Raw genomic sequence first — 21264 nt, 5'->3', positions numbered from 1 at the left:
AGTTATGTCCTGCAACACATTATTAAAGAATTATGAGCTGTTGGATCTCTCTCTGTCTATGAAAGAGAGATGTTTTCATTGCATGATGACCACTCAAATTAAGTGGTGGACATTATTATCCCTAGAAAAAAACAATCTCCTATAAGATACCACTTTGACCAATCAAAAATCATGTCTATAAAATTATTATTTTTAGTTATTATCACATGACTTTGCAGTGTGGGCATTTACTCAGAGTTGATAAAATGTGCTAATCACTGGTGATTTCACATTAAAGAACTCTGTGATGATTTCACTAAATTTCATATGCATTCATTTTAATAGCATTTCATTTCTTTGTTTTTTTTAATTGGATGATTGAATTAATAATTTAATGATTGTGACATTTATTGGAGGAATTAAGAAGCGTGTAGGGCCGAGATGTACTGATTGATACTTAACAGCTAAGTAGAGGTGGGTGAACAACTAAGTTTTAGAGACCAAGAAAACAATATTTTATCCCAAAAATTGAATGTAAAATTAGAACACCCAATCCATCTCACTCTTAATTCATTCCAATAATATATATTTTTTATTTAAATTAAATTAAATTAATTTAGCTCGTAATAATATTGATTATTTAATCACTAAGGCTTGTGAAGATATTGACTAGATTGACATGTAAATATATAAATATATATATATATATTATATTTGATAGTAATTTTATTTAGTAAGATAAAAGGGTGAAATTGAAATGGATATTTTTGGGGCAAATCTTCATAACTTTCTATGGAGATTTACTTGCAATAAATATTGAACATAAAAAAGATATTGGTTGATGCTTAGTAGCCAAGTAAAAGGGACTAAATATAATGTGTTGCGCCGAATTCAACAGCATGGCTGACTCGGCCTCGAAGTTTTTATTGGGTGATCTCCGCTCTCAGACCCAATGGGTGGGCTCCGGTACCGCGTCAACCCTGAAGAGTTTCGGGGTGATTCAGTCAGTCGAAGAGAAGATATGTTTCGTGCGGTACGTTGTGCCACGAGGCGTCTTTATAACGTCGATAAGCCTGAGAGAGAAGAGAACACCCGAGACCATGAACCCCTTTGGTCATCACGGCGGCCACCAACACCACCACCACGGCCAAGAGGAGGAGGATGAACGGCATCGCTACCCTCCGCCGGGCTACCAGCCACCGCTTCCCACGCCGCCGTACTATGGAGGCCCAGCCTACCCGCCGGCCGTCCAGCACGTGTCCCACGAGGGCGGTCCCGGATACGGTCGGCCGGCCGTCCAGCACGTGTCGCACGAGGGCGGGCCCGGCTACGGCCCGCCGCCGCCTGTCTACCCTCCCCCGCCTGGCTACCACGGCGAGGGGAGCTACGGCGGCAGCCAGCACCACCACGGCCCCTCTCCTCCGCCCACCTACCCTCCCGCTCCCGGTCCCGGGGACCATCATGACGGTGGCTACGGCCATCAGCACCATCAGCACCACCACTTCCTCCCGCACTTCCCCGGGGTCCACCACGTGAGCCACGAGAGATGGGAAGGAGAGGCAGCGGCGGGGCATGGGCAGCCGACCGTCAGGATCTACACCAAGGCAGAGAATAACTTCTCTCTGTCCATTCGTGATGGGAAGGTGATCCTCGCGCGCAACGATCCCACAGACCCGTACCAGGCAAGTAAATTTGCTTAAAGATGCTATGTTTACCTCTAAAAATTGGATCTTTCAGTTTTAGTTCTTTGTTTTTCTTTCTTTCTTTTGTCCTCCTGTTGTTGTGTCTGATTTTGCTGTTTTTTGTTGGTTCTCTTTTTCTGGTGTCAAAAAGTTGAGATTTTTATTGTGGGTAGTTGCCTATAAATCTTCCTATATCTTATATTCTTCTACTATGAAAGTTCTGAATTCTTTGCGCTCACGATTTTAACTAAGTTGCTGGTTTGGGGGTCTACCAGGGGTCTTCTTTTTCTCCTTTTCACCAGTTTCTTTTGGTGTTGGCAGCAATGGATCAGGGACATGAGGTACAGCACCAAGGTCAAGGATGAGGAGGGTTTCCCAAGCTTTGCTCTGATTAACAAGGTTACTGGTGAAGCTCTGAAGCACTCTTTTGGTGCAACTCATCCTGTAAGTTCAGCTTGATCCATACAGAATTGAATGTTGTTGATTTGATGAATTTTCCCGAGTCATCCAATTTTTTTCTCTTTTTCATCATGCTTGCCTGTTAATTATTGTTCAATTTGGATTTTAGTGATGGACATGCTGGATGTTGGCATGGTATATAAATTGTTTCTTATCATGGTGTGCCTCAATTTGAAAATCTTTTAACTGATCTATTATTTTTGTTTTGAAAAATTAGTGAAATATGTGAGAATTCCTGACATATATTAGATGGATTCAGTGTATTATTATTGTCTTGTTGAATCACACATTCACTTTTTATTTCAAATGGCTATTTTATCAATTACTGTTGAGTAACTTCATGCTTGCCCCTTACTGCTCTTGTTCTTGTCTGATTCTGGACTTTTTAAATTTAGTGACACATGCGAGAATTCCAGACATATATGGATTCAATCTATAATTACTGTCTTATAGAATCAGCCTTTTTCTTTCTAGTTCGAATGGGTATTTGGCCAACTGCCACTCATAACATAGTTAGATTCAATCTATAATTACTGTCTTATTAAATCAGGCATTATTTTTCTGCTTCAAATGAACATTTTTATCAATTACCGTTAAATCTATGCTCCTCTTGCTTATCTTGTTCTTGTTCAATCCCTGTCTTATTCATAATTAAAAAATATATATATGCAGGTTAGGTTGATCCGCTATAATCCAGACTATCTAGATGAGTCTGTCCTTTGGTCTGAGAGCAAGGACTTGGGTGATGGCTTCCGATGCATAAGGATGGTAAATAACATCCGCTTGAACTTTGATGCCTTCCATGGGGACAAGAACCATGGAGGGGTGAGAGATGGAACGATTCTTGTGCTTTGGGAGTGGCTGAAGGGAGATAATCAGAGGTGGAAGATTGTTCCTCACTGTAAGTTTCTGAAAATACTTCTGGTACTTTTTGATAAATTGTAAATAAGAAACAGATCAAGGCAAACATAGTAATCTTATGCTCATATTTCCATTTCCTTTAGCTTTAAGAAATTGAGCTCTTGTATATTACATATTTCCCTTTGTCTTCAGGATGCTGAGCTGTTGTTTATAACCTCTTTGTCTCTTCTGAAATCCTGTTCCCTCTCCAAGTTCCCTAGAATTTCTTGCCTATTGTCAAATTGTAAATGAGAAGTTAAAATCAAACATGGTAAGCTTATTGATCCTTTTTTGCCTCAAGAATTGGACCATTGGTTACTTATTTGTCTTTTATGTTGTCCATTCTCTCTAGTAGAGTTGTCCTTTAATATTCATTATAAGAAGACATCTGATATTTTTATTCTTTTTTTAACTTCTTCCTTCCAATTGTCTTACCTTTACTATCTTGTGTGAATGTAGGAAAATTCTGATGGAGATTATGTTATATCCTTGATGTGGCTCAGTATCCATCTCTACAAGCTCTCGTTGTTAGTCATATTATTCAGAATAAGCTGTACGTTTCATGTGAGAGTGCTTTTGTTTATCCGAGCAAGAGTGGAGGTTATAGTTTAACAATGGTCCTTTGTATTTTCATGCTATATCTGAATGTAAACGGTCTCCAGTTTCTTTATGTCTATCTTCGCTGCTAAATATACATGCTAAACAGTTGTTTTATTAATATCATGTGGAATATATTGATTCCGACTCATCTTCTCTTATGAGCAAGGGTTGGTGAAACCCAAATTTCCAAAGTGCACTGAACAAATGAAAGGGACTAACTTGGTTGCTGATGTAGATTTTATGTTTCACAACTGATTTTATTAGGATGGACAACACATGTTAATGGAGTATTCTTAGGTTTTGGAACTATTCTAGTTGATTTGTTTTCACTACCAACATGGAGATCAGATGGAATTGATATAGGAAAGTTGACATTGGGCCATTTGTTTTTGAGTTAAGAGTGAGACCAGATTATTAATTTCACAGGTGAAATTTTAAGTGACATAAAATAATATAGAATAAGTGAGTACAATGTTTTGGCCCTTTAGATTATTAATTTCACTGAGAGCTTTCGTCTTTAGAATGTTGTGCACAAAAGGAAGCATCAAAATTGCTAGAGTACATACCACAAGGCTGATTGATATTGCACAGTTGCATGAAACAGAGAATTGATGAATGGGAGTAGCTTCTAGTTGGATGAGTATCATATATCTTGCGAACCCTTTGTTTGAAGTTTTCTTGCAAACTCTCGAGAAGATTTGTTTTACAGACTCTTTCATGAAGTTAGGTTGGGATATTAACTCTGTAACTTTGACATAGACCTGTGGTAGGAACATTTTGACTCATGGTATGATTGATGCATTTCCTGCATTTAGAGGATCTGATGCAACTTCTCCAAGTGTAATTTTCACATGCAGTCAGCCCTGTTCATCTCACAAGTCACTATGAAACAAATGTGTCAATGGTGAGTACTTATCTCACTGATAAGGATGGATTGAGAATGCAGTGTTCTGAAAAGAAATGTACTCCTCTTGAGCCCACTCATCACCATGAATGTTTGATATTTAACAGAGTGCTTCCTTTACACACATCTGTTTTCATAACTTCTGGTGATCTTCATATTGGTTTTATTATAGCGGTTCAGATGCTCTCAGTCTATTCTTCCTTTTTACCATTTTATATTCGTATTATTTTCTCTTATACACATGATTTATTCATGCTATATACACATTTGCTGGGCATTTCAAATTTGACTACCTTCTATGTGTTTCTTGGGAGTGCACAAGGATCAAATGGATTTTGTATTGCTGCTTGTTCTCACAGTGAGTCTGCATCCAATGCTTGCAGAATTTAGAGCATCAACATTATTTTTCATGCTGTGAAAGGTTGTATTATTGCATGTCAAACATTCCCTTTGGTTCACTGAGGACAGCATCTTCTGTTCTTTGTCCATCTCAAACCATATCTCTGCAACATTACCATTGTAAAGATTGTGAGTGTTCCATATCAGTCCAAGCCCTCCCTGCATCAGCATAAGGTGCTTTCATATTGGTTCCATGAGGTGTTTATATCTTGGTTAAAGCACCTTATAATGTCTGACATACTTCCATTGTTGTAATTGGATTGAAGAGAAGGAATATACTTGTGACAGGATTACGATATGAAATATGTGAGGACACTGCAGCATGTGCCATTAAGATTAGTGTAGAAGCTATAGATGATTTCACTTGTGATGTTCAAAACGAAGGAAAGACTGTAGCAAATAGGTACTTTAATGACACCAAAATGAGAGAACAAAAAAAGACTTCTTTGTGTATATACACATATAAATATATTTGTATAGAATGAGAAGAGGAGAAGAATATATGATCTTTTACATGACACAAGAGACAGAGAGAGATGGGACAGCTTCGAGTCTGAGGTGCTGTGATGTATGCTTGTGATGTTGGATTACTTATGGCCCAAATGATTGATGTAGTTGGATGATGCTGACAGGACCAAATCTTGTTTAGTTTTTGGTGGACATGACAACATTATTTGTGTTCATGTGTAGCTTCATATTTTAGTGCAACTGCAACTAATGCAATCATCACTTTTCATGGAGTTGAGGAGCTCTACAAATCACCGATCACTCGTGTGCAAAGCAATTGATACAATCCTAGTTGATAGCTACGAAACATATTAGCATTAACCCTAAATGCCATTTCAAATAAGGCAAGTTGGATATATATTTCATATTTTATGATAATTAATCTCTATGAGCCATTATAAGTTAATTGCTTAAAGACTCATTATGATGCTAAAATCATTAATTAAATTAAGGTGCTCTTTACATTTTGGCATATAAAAATATATTTTAACTTAAGTAAATAAATATTAAGTACGGCTAAAGATGGAAATTAATGATATATATATCAATAAAAAAGGTTGGTTTCAAGCTTTGCAATGATATCAACAAAGAGTGAAATGAGGCAAAAATATAATGGTGAATGTATTATGAACAGTCTCTTTTAAGTTTCATGAGGATCGTTTGTGGGAACATACAATAAATACCAAGTACAAGAAGGGAATTACAGTGGATGGATACCGTCCGATGACATATCGATACGCGGATCACTTGTTATTAGACGGACCGTGTTACAGTGCTACAGTAATATACTATAGTAAGAAATGAAATCGTTCGATAAATCTTGGTGTACCGTTCAGTGTGCTGGTACCATATAAGCCAACCTCGAAACATCGGTATTGTTCGGTATTGTATACCTTGGTATTATGTACCGTCTCTTTTAAATTTCATGAGAACTATTTGTGGAAACATACAATAAATTACAAGAAGGGAATTGCAGTGCAATGTTCATTGTGTTAGGGTGATTGATATACCATGTAAGGATAATTAACTTATTAAGATTGATGTGTAGGAGCTTTCTTACTGTCACATTGTGACATTTTGCTAATGATATTAATTCCTACTTGCTATTGTTAATATGGTGTTCAACAGATGAGTAAGAATGTGAACAAAAAAAATTGAGTTTGAATTGTCAGGTCAAGTTTTTGTTTTCTGTCTTCATATTTTTTTTGTTTATGCTGAAAAGAGAGATGAACAAGTCTTGGTTTAGATTGGATCAGCTGATCCCTGTCAAGCATTTGCAATAATTCTCACAAGAAATGTCTGCACCACCACCATATGCATTTCAATAATCCAATTGACTAATTAATCATTTGTTGAATTTGACATCATGGCAAATCACATGCAATGACATTAGTGTCTTCCCCTTCATGAGCAATTCCTTTTTTCTTGCCCTTTCTTTTGGGGTTTTGTAGTACAGGAACTCTATCGATGAAATATTTTGTGAATCAACATGATTGCTTTTCAAGGTTTAGTTCACTTCAAAGATTAGATCAATCTGCAACAATATTTGGCTTCATGCAAGTGAATTTTCAGATGACTACAACAATTTTTTTGGTACTTCAATGCATGAATAATTTGATGTCTGAATTCAAGATCTGAAGTAAACACCTTCAAACTTGAAAAGCAAAACATATGCACCAAAAAGAAGCAAAAGTTTAAGCCAAATTTCTGCTGTGTCATCAATTACTTCAAACAAAGACCACTGGGACTGCAGTTTGATGTTCTATAAGCTTCCAGTGTTAGGTTGACTCAACCTGGTCGAGGTGCATGTTCCTGTGGCTCAGAGTTACCTCTGACTCGGTTGTTTCCTTCACAAGATGACTGATTCAGACATAGGCCGATGGCACAGGTAACACCCTTTCCGAAAACTTGCTTGTGGTAGCAGTAGATTCCGGGAAACTACACCATCCAAGATGAAGGTGATGGGTGATGAGAAGACTGAGATTTGGGAGAGAGGAATACCAGGACAAACTCTATGTATTATATTGTGGGTAGAGAGAATATTATGGGTAATGAAGCCAATAACAGTGGCATTAAAGAACCCTAGTGGCTTCTCTTGGAAGTGCCTTGAGCGTTACGTATCTTATCCTTCGATATGACTAGTCCTCTCTCTATTTCTTTTCCTTTGTTACATCGACTCCGACATCACAGCAACCTTCCCTTTGTTTCCTTCTCCTTGGATCTCCATCTCTCTACCGTAATTGTCTGTTCTTGGGATCTCCAAAGCTTCCTTATTCGAGGTGCACGCAACCATGGTGGATGACTGCTGGGACTTGCCCCCTGGCTTCAGATTTCACCCTACGGATGAAGAGATCATCACTCACTACGTCATGCAGAAGATCATCAACCACTGCTACACAGCAAGAGCTATCGGAGAGGTGGATCTGAACAAGTGTGAGCCATGGGATCTTCCAAGTACTGATGCTTCTCTTCCTCCTCAAGCTTTCCATGGCTTGTACCTTTCCTTGTTGCTGTCCGGTTCTAAGATTTTGGTGCATGCATGTTGTGTTGTTCTGTGCTAGGCAAGGCAAAGATGGGAGGAAAGGAGATGTACTTCTTCTGCCAGAAGGACAGGAAGTATCCAACTGGCATGAGGACCAACAGGGCCACTGAAGCTGGCTATTGGAAAGCCACCGGGAAAGATAAGGAGATATGTAGGGGAAAAGGAGTCCTTATTGGCATGAAGAAAACCCTTGTGTTCTACAAAGGAAGAGCTCCCAGAGGAGATAGGACTAATTGGGTGATGCATGAGTTCAGGCTTGAAGGCAAATATCCTCTCTCCAATCTCCCCAACTCTGCCAAGGTACTATTATCCTCTCTCTCTCTCTCTCTCTCTCTCTCTATGTAACTAAACCAGTTCCAGTGCAGGATGAATGGGTTGTGTGTAGGGTCTTCTACAAGCATGCAGGACTGAAGAAGAGCTCACCACCTGCGATCAACTGCAATGGAGATGATCTCAAGGACTTCAGTGCCTTGCCTCCTCTAATGGATCCCCCATGCATGGATTCTAACATGAGGCCTGATTCCAGCTTCATCCACCATGATCAACCCTATGACTTCAAAGCTATTCCTCCTGCCTTCTTCACAGCGATGGCTGCCGAAGATCAACAAGTGATGAACCACCAGATGAGCTCCTCCAATCCACCTCAGAATTCAGTTCTCCACTACCCACTCCTGGTCTCGGCAAAACCGGGCTACTTGCACCATGATGAAGCAATGCCAAGTGAGGCAGCTGCTGCAGCCATGAGGAAGCACTGTCAATCCATCGGTTGCCCCTCGCAGGAAACAGGAGTGAACACTGACCACAACACCGAGATATCCTCGATCATGTCGAAGCACTACGAAGATTTCGACGAACCCTGGGCAAGTTTTGGATTCTGAGAACGTTTCTGAAAGAACTTGAGACTGATTTGTGTGTTAGCAACCATTTTTAGGGTCTCGTTGATCTGCCCAAATCCACTTCTCATGCCTTATTTATCGCAGAGAGAGAGGAGGCCTTGTGGTTTAGATATATGCTCTCTCACTGTACAGAGAGTTCTAATTCTCGTATCCGTACAGATTAAACTCTTCTATAGATGACAGAAATGTTGAATTAGTTGGTCTCATCAACCACAATGTAACTACTGGACTCGTCATTCGTACCTTCTTTATATAGGAGTACTGTTCTTTGGCTTCTCCAACCTCTCCAAAATCTAGCAACATGTGGTCTATCCAGCTCAAGATTTGTTCATAGATATCATGAGAATCTTGGGTAGATATTCTTGTCAGCAGCAAATATGAAGCTCCTGAGCACATCCCTCAAACTTCATCAACTCATTGATAATAGGATTCAAAGGGGGATAGTGACTGGCCAAGAGATGCGCAATAAGAAATTATTTAGGGTTCAGCAAAAGGTCAGGAGATATGGATGCAAGTGCAAGTGGTGAGATGCTCTATTCATGTGATATGCTTGACCCTCATCAGCCAGGTTTTTGTCTAATGGGATAAGGATAAAACACACTTCTCCTTTGGGCAAAAGAATTTGGAATAAATTAGCACAATAGTCTCACCAACAGCCATTTTTGGCCACTTGATCTCAAAGAAGCTAATCGAATTCTTGTTCTGTAAACTACAATAGTATTTGCAATCATCAAATAATGATACTATGAACGCTTCCTTAGGACTCAAACATTAGGAAGAAACCAAGAAAATAGTCTCACATACTCCCATTTGCAACCACTTGATTCCAAGCAAGCCAACCAAGAAAGTAGAGTTTGTACTCATGAAGTATAAGTCTTTGCCTTTATAATAACACTGTATATGCTTCCTTAGGGCATAGGAATTAGGAAGAAACTAGGAAAAGAGTCTCTCAAACTGCTATTTGCAGGCATTACAAACTAAATAGAGTTTACAATCATGAAATAGTGGTCTTTGACTTTACAATAATACTATGCATACTTCCTCAGCACTTAACAATTTGGAAGAAATGTGGAAAATAATCTCACAAATTGCTATTCGAACTACATGATTCTAAGGAAGACAAACAAATCTTTATTAGAAAATTTAATAGAGTTTGTAATCATAGTGGTAACGTGTTCATTAAACCTATTTTAAGGTGGATAATTTTGTGATTTGAGATCATGTTTTGTGAGTGGATCATTGAGTGATGATGGCTTAATTGTCATATTCATGTAATACGTTCATACGTACACGCATACATAGCAACCACATGTAGAAATATATTGGTATTTTACATACACACACATAGCTTACCTATATTGTAAGACATCACAATCCAATATTTGATTGGCTCTGTAAGTACTTATTGAATGTCTTTTAGACTTATACTTGTGCACGTTCTTAGGCTTAGGACAGGACGATCTTTCGATGTCCTTCTCTTGGTCATGAATTAATGGTGAAAATTAGTAACATTTTTAGTACAAGCTATCTTAATTGGTTATTATATTTGTTTGATGCGTGAATGACTTTCCAACCTATCTTTCCAAGTTGAGAGTTGGAATTCTCGCTAAGATGCATGATGTGCTTGTTGTTCTTTGGTCCTCAACAATAAACCTTTTCCTCGGATGGGATCTGTTGTGTTCGAAAAGAAAGAGAACAACTGATCGAGGTTTTATTTTCACTGAAAACATGATGGAATTGTAAGGTGGATCCTTACGATCTCAGATGCACAAGAACCGGCCACAAGCGAATGAGATGCGTTTGTCCTGTCTGATCACCGCAGAAAAGTGTTGCCAGCTGCGACTCATGTTGTAAATGGCATCTTACAATCGGTACGTCAGATCGACAACGTGTGCTCAAAACTAACCTTCCATCCCTTTGACTTCCGGTGGGGTCAGCTGATGACATCGCAGTCTCCAATGGGGCGACATCCACCGTGTGGGTCCCGCCTCCTTCCCGGACGCACCCGAAGGGCGATATCAATAAAGAAAGACGGCAAAGATATGGGGAAGACTTGCCGCAATGGCAAAGCTGATGCTGAGGTGATGTGGATAGAAGGGGGCCAAAAGACAGATACTGCTACTACTACTTTTTATGAGATGAGGATGAACTAACCCCATGATTCTATGCTTCACTCCTCCATGAGATCATATGCTTCACTGATATGAAACATGTTCTTTCTTGTTTCTTATCTTTGTTGGATGATGTGTTACCTCCCTATCTTGATGCAGATGTGGTTCCCAATCTTTGCATCACTGTGGTAAGATATCATCATCCTCTCTCACTCTCTCTCTCTCTCTCTCTCTCTCTTTGCAGATGAGTTTGACTTGAATATGTTCTTGGTGTAACTCATTCATGGATAGGTGGTGTAGGCCACGGATAAGACATGACCTGAGAACAATGGATGTGAAACCCCATGGAGGATTCAGATTATGTAGAGAGATGAATCCCAGCAATGAAAGGAGAGTAAAATGGATGTCTAGTGAGGATCAAACACAGAAAAATCAACATGAAAGGCAAGTAGGAAGCTGACTCAGTGAATTGACCAAATGAAGCCAAAACAAGAACAAACACTCCTACACTGGTAGTCATCTCCCAAAACCATCATCACAGGTGTTTGGTCTGGATCATCTTCTTTTTACTGTTTCGAAAAGAAGATCAACAGCACCATGAAAAATCCTATTGAGATGTTGTCCTATGTGATCCTCATGTTTGAAATTTCTATCAGGTATGAGTTGTACCAAAAGCTTCCTGCTTTAGGTTAAGGTAGATGACCAAATAAACTTCAATAGTAGTGCTCCCACTACACCTCACCTACTCCCATTAAGATAGCTCATTGAAGTGGCTGATCTCCATTAACCACATGATGGAGACTGTTCACCTTTCCTAGCTTTGCATTTGCTCCCTCTTGATTCACCTTGATGTCATGCAAGAAAAAAAAAAGGATTTGTCACCAAGTCTTGTCTGTTCATCGCATTGGACACTCAACAAAGTACTCTTTCTTTCACACTACCGTAGGCTTCAAAGGGAAGAGTTGATTGATGTGACAATCTTGATTTGGAACCCTAAGAAGTTGACAGAACATTTTTTAGGTTATATTAAAAAAATATTTTAAGACATATAGGTGTGAATTGAATCAAAGTTAAAGTCACGAGACAATTTTTTTTCTTCAACCCTCTTATATCAAATATAATAAATCTTAAGTATAATTGGTTGATAATATGGAGGTTATATCTCTTTGTCGATAGTCAGATTAGGTCAAGTCGGACTGAGTTAATTGGTAAGATTGAGTGAGTGAACGTAAACATTAACAATGATAGAACAAAGATTAATTGATATCACATGTGTGCTATTATTCTTATTTATATTAATGATTTTTTATGTCATGAAAATGACTATTGTCATGACAAAATTTGGATTGCTTAATTGGGCTATTATTCTCTATTTTATCAAACATTTTATCTCCCTTTGTTTTTATTTGTAGGTATTGGCTATTTATTGATTGGATATTGGCTAATTAGGGCTTAAGGAAAACCAATTTTAAGTCCAATAGTGGTCCGGTCCAATCCAATTAGCTTGGTTCTTATTTGGACCATAAATAGGCCGTTTGGCTTGAGGCTCATTTCGCCAGGGACGAACCACATCGAGTCAAGATGTTGCATCTATGCCTCTTTAGCTACCCTAAATGTTTAACTGCACAGGACCAATTCCTTCTTATCTATGAATTCTCTTCAACGATATGTTTTCTTTTTCTTGCAAGGGAGATCAAAACATTGGATTCACACAACTCTATTGTTTCCGAGACATACAATTCCCACCGAATAAATAATTTTATTTTGTGAAAAAACACCATGCTCGTTGGGGATTATTTATTTTTCTAATGCAATTTTAGGACACTACTGTTCTGAAAAGTTTAGGCTATTGGTTTGTGGGAGAGTAACAATTTTTAGTTCAAGCTTTTAGAACTTTGCATGCCATGTTCATCAATCAATTTAACAAAGATTAATTGATATCAGGTGCTAATAGTCATCTTATGGTTCATCAAAAAATTGATAAGCTTGTTTGGTTGTACAAATTATGATTTACTGTTATATCATTCATATCGTATTATATATGATGATCATAATATTCCAACTATGTCCTGATAAATAATTTTAAAGCAACGGAAGCAATCAATTAAATATCATGGCGAGACAGTATGATAAACCTAGCAAACATATGTAGGAAGAGTAGTTAGATCGTGACCTAAGAAGGATAAATAAGTAGCCTCTTAGTATCCTAACCATAATGTGCTTGCAAATGGTTAGTCTATTCACAAACTACAAATTCAACTTTTATTATTAATAATATAATAAGTGATTATTGTAAATCAACATCTCAATAATCCATTATTTCAAGTTAATATGATATCTTATATTCCATTGTAAATATCTTATCATTTTTTTAAATAATTTTTTAATATTTTATTCTTAGATTATTTTCATATTTACCCAACATTCCAACTACAAAATTAATATATTGTCTCGCGTGTGTTTGAACAGATAGCTTAGCATATAATAGACTTTAAACTTTAAACTGTACGAGAATATCTTTCCTTCACAGGTTATTTATAGAATATTGACTTTAACCAAAATTTTCATGTCTAGTAATAGATATATTATTAACCGCATAAAGCTCCATACTAAATCACTTTAAGATTTGGTTAATATACTCTTTCTAAAATAGTCTTCGTAATTCTTAAGATATATCCATAAATATCTCAATGGCAATAATATAAAGTATCTCATTCATATTAATAATCTTAAAATTCTTAATAAGAAGTATGTTGGATTCATGCAATAAACTAAAATTACTACCGACAAGCAAAATATCATCAACATATAAGGTCAATATAAGAAATTTATTTTTACTTACTTTTAAATATATATTGATCAATAAACTTTTTCTTAAATTTTAAGAAATTATAATAATATGAAACTTTATATACAATTGTATAGAAGTTTCTTTAAGCTATAAATAGATTTTCTTAGTTTATAGATTGAACTTTCCATTCTTTTTTTAATGAATCCTTTAGGATGTCTCATCTTAGCAATAAGAGTGTCATTTCATCTTTTAGCAATGTCATTTTGTTATGATATACTTGATAAAGTATACTGAGTACAAATATCTCATTTTTGTATGAACCTAGTAAAAGTATTAAGATTCTAACCCGACTTATCATATTTATCATAAAATTCATTACTCCTATCAGATCTAATAATTTTAAATTTTTTATCTAATTGTCCCTCGACTTCATTTATTATGTCTCAAGAGTATTAATAATCTTAGACTTTCCATGTATTGGATACATATATACATATCTTGATAAGTTATCTATAAATGTGATGAACTATATTTCTTTGTTAAAATAAGAAATATGAAGCGGTTCATATATATCAATATGAATAATTTCAAGAAATTCTTTACTTCTTATGATTTTTTTTATATATTTAGTTTACTTTTATTTAATATAATATATGCAAGCATCAAAATTAATAAAGTCTAAACCTTTCAAAATATTATTTTTTACTATTATTTTGATTCTTTCATCGGAGATATACTTCAAATATCTATATTATAAGATAGAAGATTTTCTATTATTGAAACTATATTTCAATCTAACATTTGATTATATAGTCACCAATATCTTTGTAAATTCAAGATTCAAATTAATTTTATAAAAACCATCACATAGAATTTCAAAATTAACTTTTATTAAATCATAATATATACTAAGTTTATCATCAATAGAAAGATAATATTATAACTCATTAATTTTTGATAGAGAAACTAAATTTCTAAAAATAGTAGAAACGTAGTATCTGTTCACAAGATCCATCAAATGATTCATCTTTTTAAGTATAGATAATAACTTCACACTATTATATTTTTTCTTTTAGATAATTCCTCGTAACTTTCATTTTTTTTAGTTTTCGAGTTGAATGAAATCCATACATATTATTGACAACATGAGTTTTAAGTACTATTATCAATCCACCTAATATTAGAAGGAACTTTTATAATATTTGATTTGAAACATATAAATATTAAGTTTATACTTTTTTTTTGAACAAGTTTTACATTTAAAAAACAGTCCTTCTTCACTTCTTGTCATAGAAGTAATTTAGTATGAAGACTTTTTTTTCATTAGTTTGCCTAGTATTTTCAAACTTAACAAATTTATTTGGTGGATAGTATTTCAATCTTCTTTTCTTATTACCACATTCTTGTAGTCAAAACATTTTGATATCTTTCTTACCTTAACTTTAATTCTTCTTAAAACATATATGGTAGTTAGCTTATTCATGTCTCATTTATCCTATTTGTATTATAGTTAATCTTAAATAAGCTAAATTGAGGAGAAAGAGAACTAAAATAAACTATATAAGGAATGACTCATCCACATTAATGTCTAATTAATGTTTTAAGTTTCGCAGTCTTGTCTCAGTCATATTAAAGATATGATCATAACGCTCTAAAGTATCATCATGCTAAACTGTAATCAATTCTTTTATTAATATGACAAACAATAACTTATTTTCAATAGCTCTCACATATACAAGTTTGCTAATCGCTAGTGATAATAAAGCCTTGATATTATTTACAATTGTTATTCTTATAAACATTAGAGTGAACCTATTAGATCTTTTTCAAGTATTTATTTTATTAGTTAGTTCTACAGTATTTTTATTAGTCAGATCTACCGGTCTTTCAACAAGTATTGTGAATTCAAAATCTAATACACTTAGTGTGAACTATACACATCCTAATTATTCTAAATAATTTGAACTAGAGAGTATAGGGATAATATAAGCATGAGAATGCATAAAAGGAAATATCACTCTAAAATATAAAATAATATTAATACTTTGAGTTTTTAAAATATGAACTATTGATATACTAATATTATCCTTGTAGAATAGTATTATTATATTTATAAATATAATCCTAAACTATAAGGATATTCAAAATGATATCATCATACCTCATCACATAATTATTCAAGGTAGATTCCCCTTTTAGATCATCTAAATATCCTAATTATGTATGCAATAATAATTTTTTTTAAGATCATTAAAAATTAATTCATTAAAGTATTTTTACAAATCATCAATCTAAGCTACTTTAACAACTATAAGACCAATACAATAATATAAAATATAATTTAAAATATTCTATAAATGATAGTGCATATGACATACAATAACACCACCTTGGTACTACATTGGTGAGTGCAACCATCTTTTGCTATGGTAGTGTATGTGGAATACAATAACAATAAGAGAAGGGTGATAACACAAATACTTTTACTTTTTTACGATCGAAGGTATTTAATTTTAAATACCCTACATCATAATCATGATGTTATATGAAATAAATTTAATATAAGAATATGAAATCAAATAATAATATTTTAAGATTAGGATACATATCTTTCAATACTATTCAGAATATTTTCATTTGACTCATACACTTTGTAATTCAATTTTGAACGTAACACCGATATGCAAGAGAACTAGACTCCTTTTTTTTCTTCCTCTTTTTCATGGGACCATTATAAGTGATGAAATAGAGACTAAAGATAGACGAGAATAAATAAATAATCTCAATCATGTCATGTTGTATCATATCGTGTTTAATCTCTAGGAGATCTTGTATATTTATAGTCAATAACAAAGAGTCTAAAACAAGTGATTATATGCGTCCCTTTAATTAAGGTTTGTTAGTCATAGGTGCCTTGAAAGCCAATTACGTAAGTAATGACATGTGTGACTTGATACGCAATCTTTTTATTTATTATTATATTTTAGTATTTTATCACTTTATATTGACCGTTGCTTGAATATATTATAATGTCCATGGGTCTGTGTAATGAGAATTAGATTGTGATGAGATCACGATAATGAGACTAATTCTCCTTTAAACATAGATCCTAAGTTTACTCGTGAGGGACATCGCGATAACCGAACAAACCGGTGTGTTGTATACTCGTCCATATGATGGATACAACTTGTCTTATAGTTGCTCGTGTGGGACACTAGGGATACAATACATGTGCTCATTAGGGAATTAGTTCACTGATTGATCCGCTTACAGAATGCTGGATAGTTGATGATGTCTTATTGTCATACAACGATTCCACAGTCCTAATGGTATATCTAGTCCTTAGACTTGAGCTACCAAGGATGTCTTGTATGAGTATTTCCACTCTTTGATACCAGACTTATAGATCTGGAGGTTCCAGATCTAGCACAACCGATCATCATGAGTAGTAGCTAACCTTACGAGGACCATTGAGTGTTGATAGAGGATCATTCACTCTCGGTGTTATGAGAGGAATATCTCATGTATTCTTGCTCAAACAAATCCCTACCTAGGGTCATTCGAATTGAGAGAGAAAGAGTTCTCCGGGAGAATCCGATTAGAGCGAGACTCGAGTAGAAACCGTATGAGCCTGACAACACCATACCTAGTACATAGTCTCTAGGATATTAGATAGATGAGAGAGTATAGGTATACGGTAATTGAGGATAAATAAGTCTAATGGATTGAATTCCCCTATATCATCTTGAGACTACGACGTAGTGGCATAGTACGTCCGCAGTCGATGAGTCGAATGAATTATTATAGAAACGATATTTCACCGAGTCGGAAGGACTTCTGACATGTATGACTCACGGCTAGCTCGATATTAGGCCTAGAGGGTCACATATATATAGTAGGCATTGCGTTGAGTAAAGGTTCGGATATAAGATATCCGCCGAAGCCCTTATCTTATTGGATATCCAATAAGCCCATTAATTATTGGATCCTATGGATGAGATCCAATAAGAGCTAATTAGAGATTATTTGATAGAGATCCACTAATATAAGAGGCTTGGGTAGTTGGATGGAGATCTAATACCCAATAGGGCAGGATCCATCAGGGTTAAGTTAATAGGGGACCTCGGTTCATAGGCTAGAGTCTTTTTGGTTTGTCTCTCCTATTCTCGTCCCTTTCTCCTCCTCGGAGTAGGCCTGGAGTTATGAGAAGTATCGTCGCAGCCCTGTTGTATGAATCACCGGTAGAGAGGACAATGCTTGACCTCCTTCACCCTCTCCTAAAGATCTGTAGGGATTCAGGGATATACGATCTCCCTAGGTAGCACAATTTTTCATTTACGTAGTTTTAAGTTTTACGAATCTTACGTACAAATCTTCGTACGATGACAAACACATATTTGGAAATTAGAGATTTTATTTTTTATGTTATTCCGCTGCGCATGGGATGTCGTCTCCTAAATTTTCCAATAAGATTATCCTCTAACAAAATTATACAATAAGTGAACTTTCTTTTTATTAACGATAACTATAATCATAATGAAATAAGAATAATAATATATCTTATTCAATTAAATAACATCACATAGTCTAACATTAGTATGATTATTTTTATATATCAATGTGAAATATCAATTATATATATATATATATATATATATATATATATATATATATATATATATATATATATATATGAATGTGAAATATCAATAAAAAATGCATGAATCTGTAAACCGTTTGTTCAGATGCAAGATATGAATTTTTTTGTTATTATGAGAAAAATATTGGATGCAAATCTGACATAGATGCAAGCATTTATGTAAAGAAACACATGATTTATGATTGTTTTTTATATGTTAACGAGAGCTATCAGTCAAATATTCATGAATCTGTACGTTGTTTGATCCTTAGAGAAGCCATATATGCAATTTATGATTATTATGAGACAATAATGGATGCAAATCTGAAAGAGACACAAGCACTTGTGTGAACAAACACATGATTTATTCGAATAAAATACAGCAAAAATGGCAACAACCAAAAGAAAACTCAGTGGGTTTCCATTGCAAAACACCATTGGAGATCTCATGTCTCTTGACTACATACTGTAGCACCAAGAACATTTGAACTGATAAAAGCATGGCGTTAACAGATGCAAGAAAGCAATGGAAACATACACAAATGGCAGAAGAACTGCACCAGAAGTGGATTAAGCGGACACGGTCATCAGAGGTTTAACATGAGGAGCAGGAAGAAACATGTAGCCAAAGACAACTTGCCCACATCTTCTTTCTCCAGTTTACTTCGCTGCAGAAACAATGGCAGATACTGAGCAATGTCGGCAAGTCATCCTTGGCTGCAGGCATACTTCCTGATCCTGATGTCAAGCCACAGATGAGAAGGGATCAGATCACAGCTGAGCTCGAAGCCTAGTAAGTAGAAGAAGATGCAAGTACGATTTCGGCGAAAGGAAGATGCTTATGCTGCTTATATAGAGCAATTTGAAGGGATTTAGATGCTTCATATTTTATGAATTATCTCCAATCGAGGTGATGAGGACAGCTCCTGGAAGGATCTAGTTGTGGTCCTGTAGAACGAGGAGCAAGTGATAAGGTCTCACTATCTCTCTACACCATTCAAACAATGCACTTTCCACTTCCCCATTACCAGCTGAGAAGATTAGCCAGAAACTTGTTACCATGAAGATTTTATCCACAGATTGTCATAGAAGAAACACTCGTCAGATTAGATTGGATTTTCCAACAGATCATTTAACGTACTCGAATCATCAAAAGAAGGAAGGAAGAAAGACAGGTAGAATAAATGCATATGATGGCATTTATAGCATAATGTGATACAAATCCTGTAGGTGTTGTGATTATACTCTTCTGACCACCTCATAAATACAAAACCAGGCATCTGTAAATGCACATGGAGGAGGCAGAGGAGTCATCTCAGTGGGATTATGATGGACATAGATTTATTAAAATATCATGATGAAATCAAGGGAAAAGATTGACTTGTCTAAGAATGATTTTTTCTATTGAATTGGCTCTCAGTTGATTCCTTTTTCTTCTTTATCATTGTCGAGGAAAAGTTGCCAAAAGGATCTAAAGAGATCACCTTTCTTTTGGTGTCACAGGTTGTCGTTTTCCCCAAGTATCATCCATTCGAAGCTTGATGTCAATGGCGACGGCAACCACAGCTGCCCTCCCAGGACCTTCTTTAGGGTTCAATCAATGTTCTCACCTTATCCTCAAGTGGAGTCGAGTCTCATGGTGGCAAGAGAAGTGTGCAAGTAGATTGAGAGGAGACCATTCGTAAGAGTTTTGTTTTCTCTATAATTATATATATATATATTTTTTCATTCAAGTATTGCATAACATGCATACTAAAATAAAACAAATTTAATGGATGAAAAGCTCAAGAGAAATTATCTTTGGGTGATCCTGGACATTTGAAGCCATGAAAGAAGTATCCATCATTTTAGTGTTCCTATTAATCAAGGGAGCAAGTGATGCAAGTGGGGAGGGTCTTCCTTTATTATAATGCAACTTGATGATGGATAACATTTTACATGTGAAGAAGTGAGAACAACTCTACAACTTCTCACTGTCTGCACACAAAAAGAAGCACCTTTGAGCCCTTTCATGGGGAGGGGAGGTGCAGGTCCCATGGATCTCACCTGGTAGCCAATAAAGTAATCAGTAGCAACAAATGAATTCCTTGGAAAGATGAAACCAAGTGGGCCTAAGGAATTGAGATCCAGAGAGACATCTATAGTAACACAACTTATACAAGTTCTTTTGGGGATTTGGAGGAAGCTGGAAAATGATGGCATAATATGTCACTAAAAGAATTTTTACTAGTAAAAGAGAAAGGACCTAAATAGAAAAATATAGCCAGATTGCTTCACAAGATTGGAATTTCACAGGTGCCATGTGCCATCATATTATTAAAAAGTTAAAAACTAGTTATGGTTAAAATATAGACAAGGAAAGCTTTTCTGTTCTCAGAATTTAAATCAGATAATATCAAACATTGAACATGACAATAAGTAATAGTAGTAGATTAATTAGTTTTAGGAGATTTTGACAAGAACAAGTGTACAATTGTCATATCCCCATCTATGAATAAGAACATGAATGATCTATCTCTTATGATCAAATATTTTCTTTCAATGCAATTCTTCAAGGGAGCTGAATTAGCACCCTACATAAAAACTATTGTTGGCATGATTAAGATTCAATGTGAGGAAATCACTTGAGGATCTTGAGATTCATGAATTGAGTGAGTCAAGTGCCTGTTTCTGAACAAAATGCTGGGATATTAAAAATTCTGATGCCAAGTGCCAAAGGAAACAGGCACTTTGGTTTTGACATGAAGCCTTCCCCCAGAAGATGGATAACACTGTTTTGGTGGAGATATTATATATAGTATAAAATGCATGGTAAGAAAAAGCTACACATGGCACAGTCATATATATATCAGGCT

At 35.6% G+C, this 21264-nt stretch overlaps 2 protein-coding genes across 5 annotated transcripts; both read left to right on the top strand.

The window, feature by feature from the left end:
* Positions 1–1053: 1053 nt before the first annotated feature.
* On the top strand, positions 1054–3778 carry LOC103977768 (ricin B-like lectin EULS3). 3 transcript variants are annotated; one of them, XR_001977449.2, is made up of 5 exons: positions 1054–1661; positions 1983–2105; positions 2793–3021; positions 3174–3291; positions 3480–3778. XR_001977449.2 is itself a non-coding variant. In XM_009393372.3 (4 exons), coding segments are annotated over exons 1-4 (936 nt in total). In that variant the 5' UTR covers positions 1054–1079; the 3' UTR covers positions 3482–3778. The 3 variants fall into 3 exon arrangements, 2 of the variants coding, with proteins under 2 accessions (XP_009391647.2, XP_065000842.1); XM_009393372.3 differs by lacking the exon at positions 3174–3291; XM_065144770.1 differs by lacking the exon at positions 3480–3778 and having other exon boundaries at positions 3174–3295.
* A 3675-nt stretch (positions 3779–7453) lies between these two features.
* Positions 7454–9142, top strand: LOC135633434 (NAC domain-containing protein 92-like). Of its 2 annotated transcripts, none has more exons than XM_065142873.1 (3): positions 7454–7884; positions 7992–8272; positions 8338–9142. In XM_065142873.1, exons 1-3 carry the CDS (start codon positions 7722–7724, stop codon positions 8848–8850), a joined length of 957 nt encoding a protein of 318 aa, XP_064998945.1. In that variant the 5' UTR covers positions 7454–7721; the 3' UTR covers positions 8851–9142. The 2 variants fall into 2 exon arrangements, with proteins under 2 accessions (XP_064998945.1, XP_064998947.1); XM_065142875.1 differs by having other exon boundaries at positions 7752–7884; positions 7997–8272.
* The last annotated feature ends 12122 nt before the right edge of the window (positions 9143–21264 follow it).

This window comes from Musa acuminata, chromosome BXJ3-3 (assembly GCF_036884655.1).
Source record: "Musa acuminata AAA Group cultivar baxijiao chromosome BXJ3-3, Cavendish_Baxijiao_AAA, whole genome shotgun sequence".
Classification (NCBI taxonomy): domain Eukaryota; kingdom Viridiplantae; phylum Streptophyta; class Magnoliopsida; order Zingiberales; family Musaceae; genus Musa; species Musa acuminata.
The sequence above is the reverse complement of the archived record's forward strand: the minus strand, read 5'-3'. Positions and strand labels throughout refer to the sequence as shown.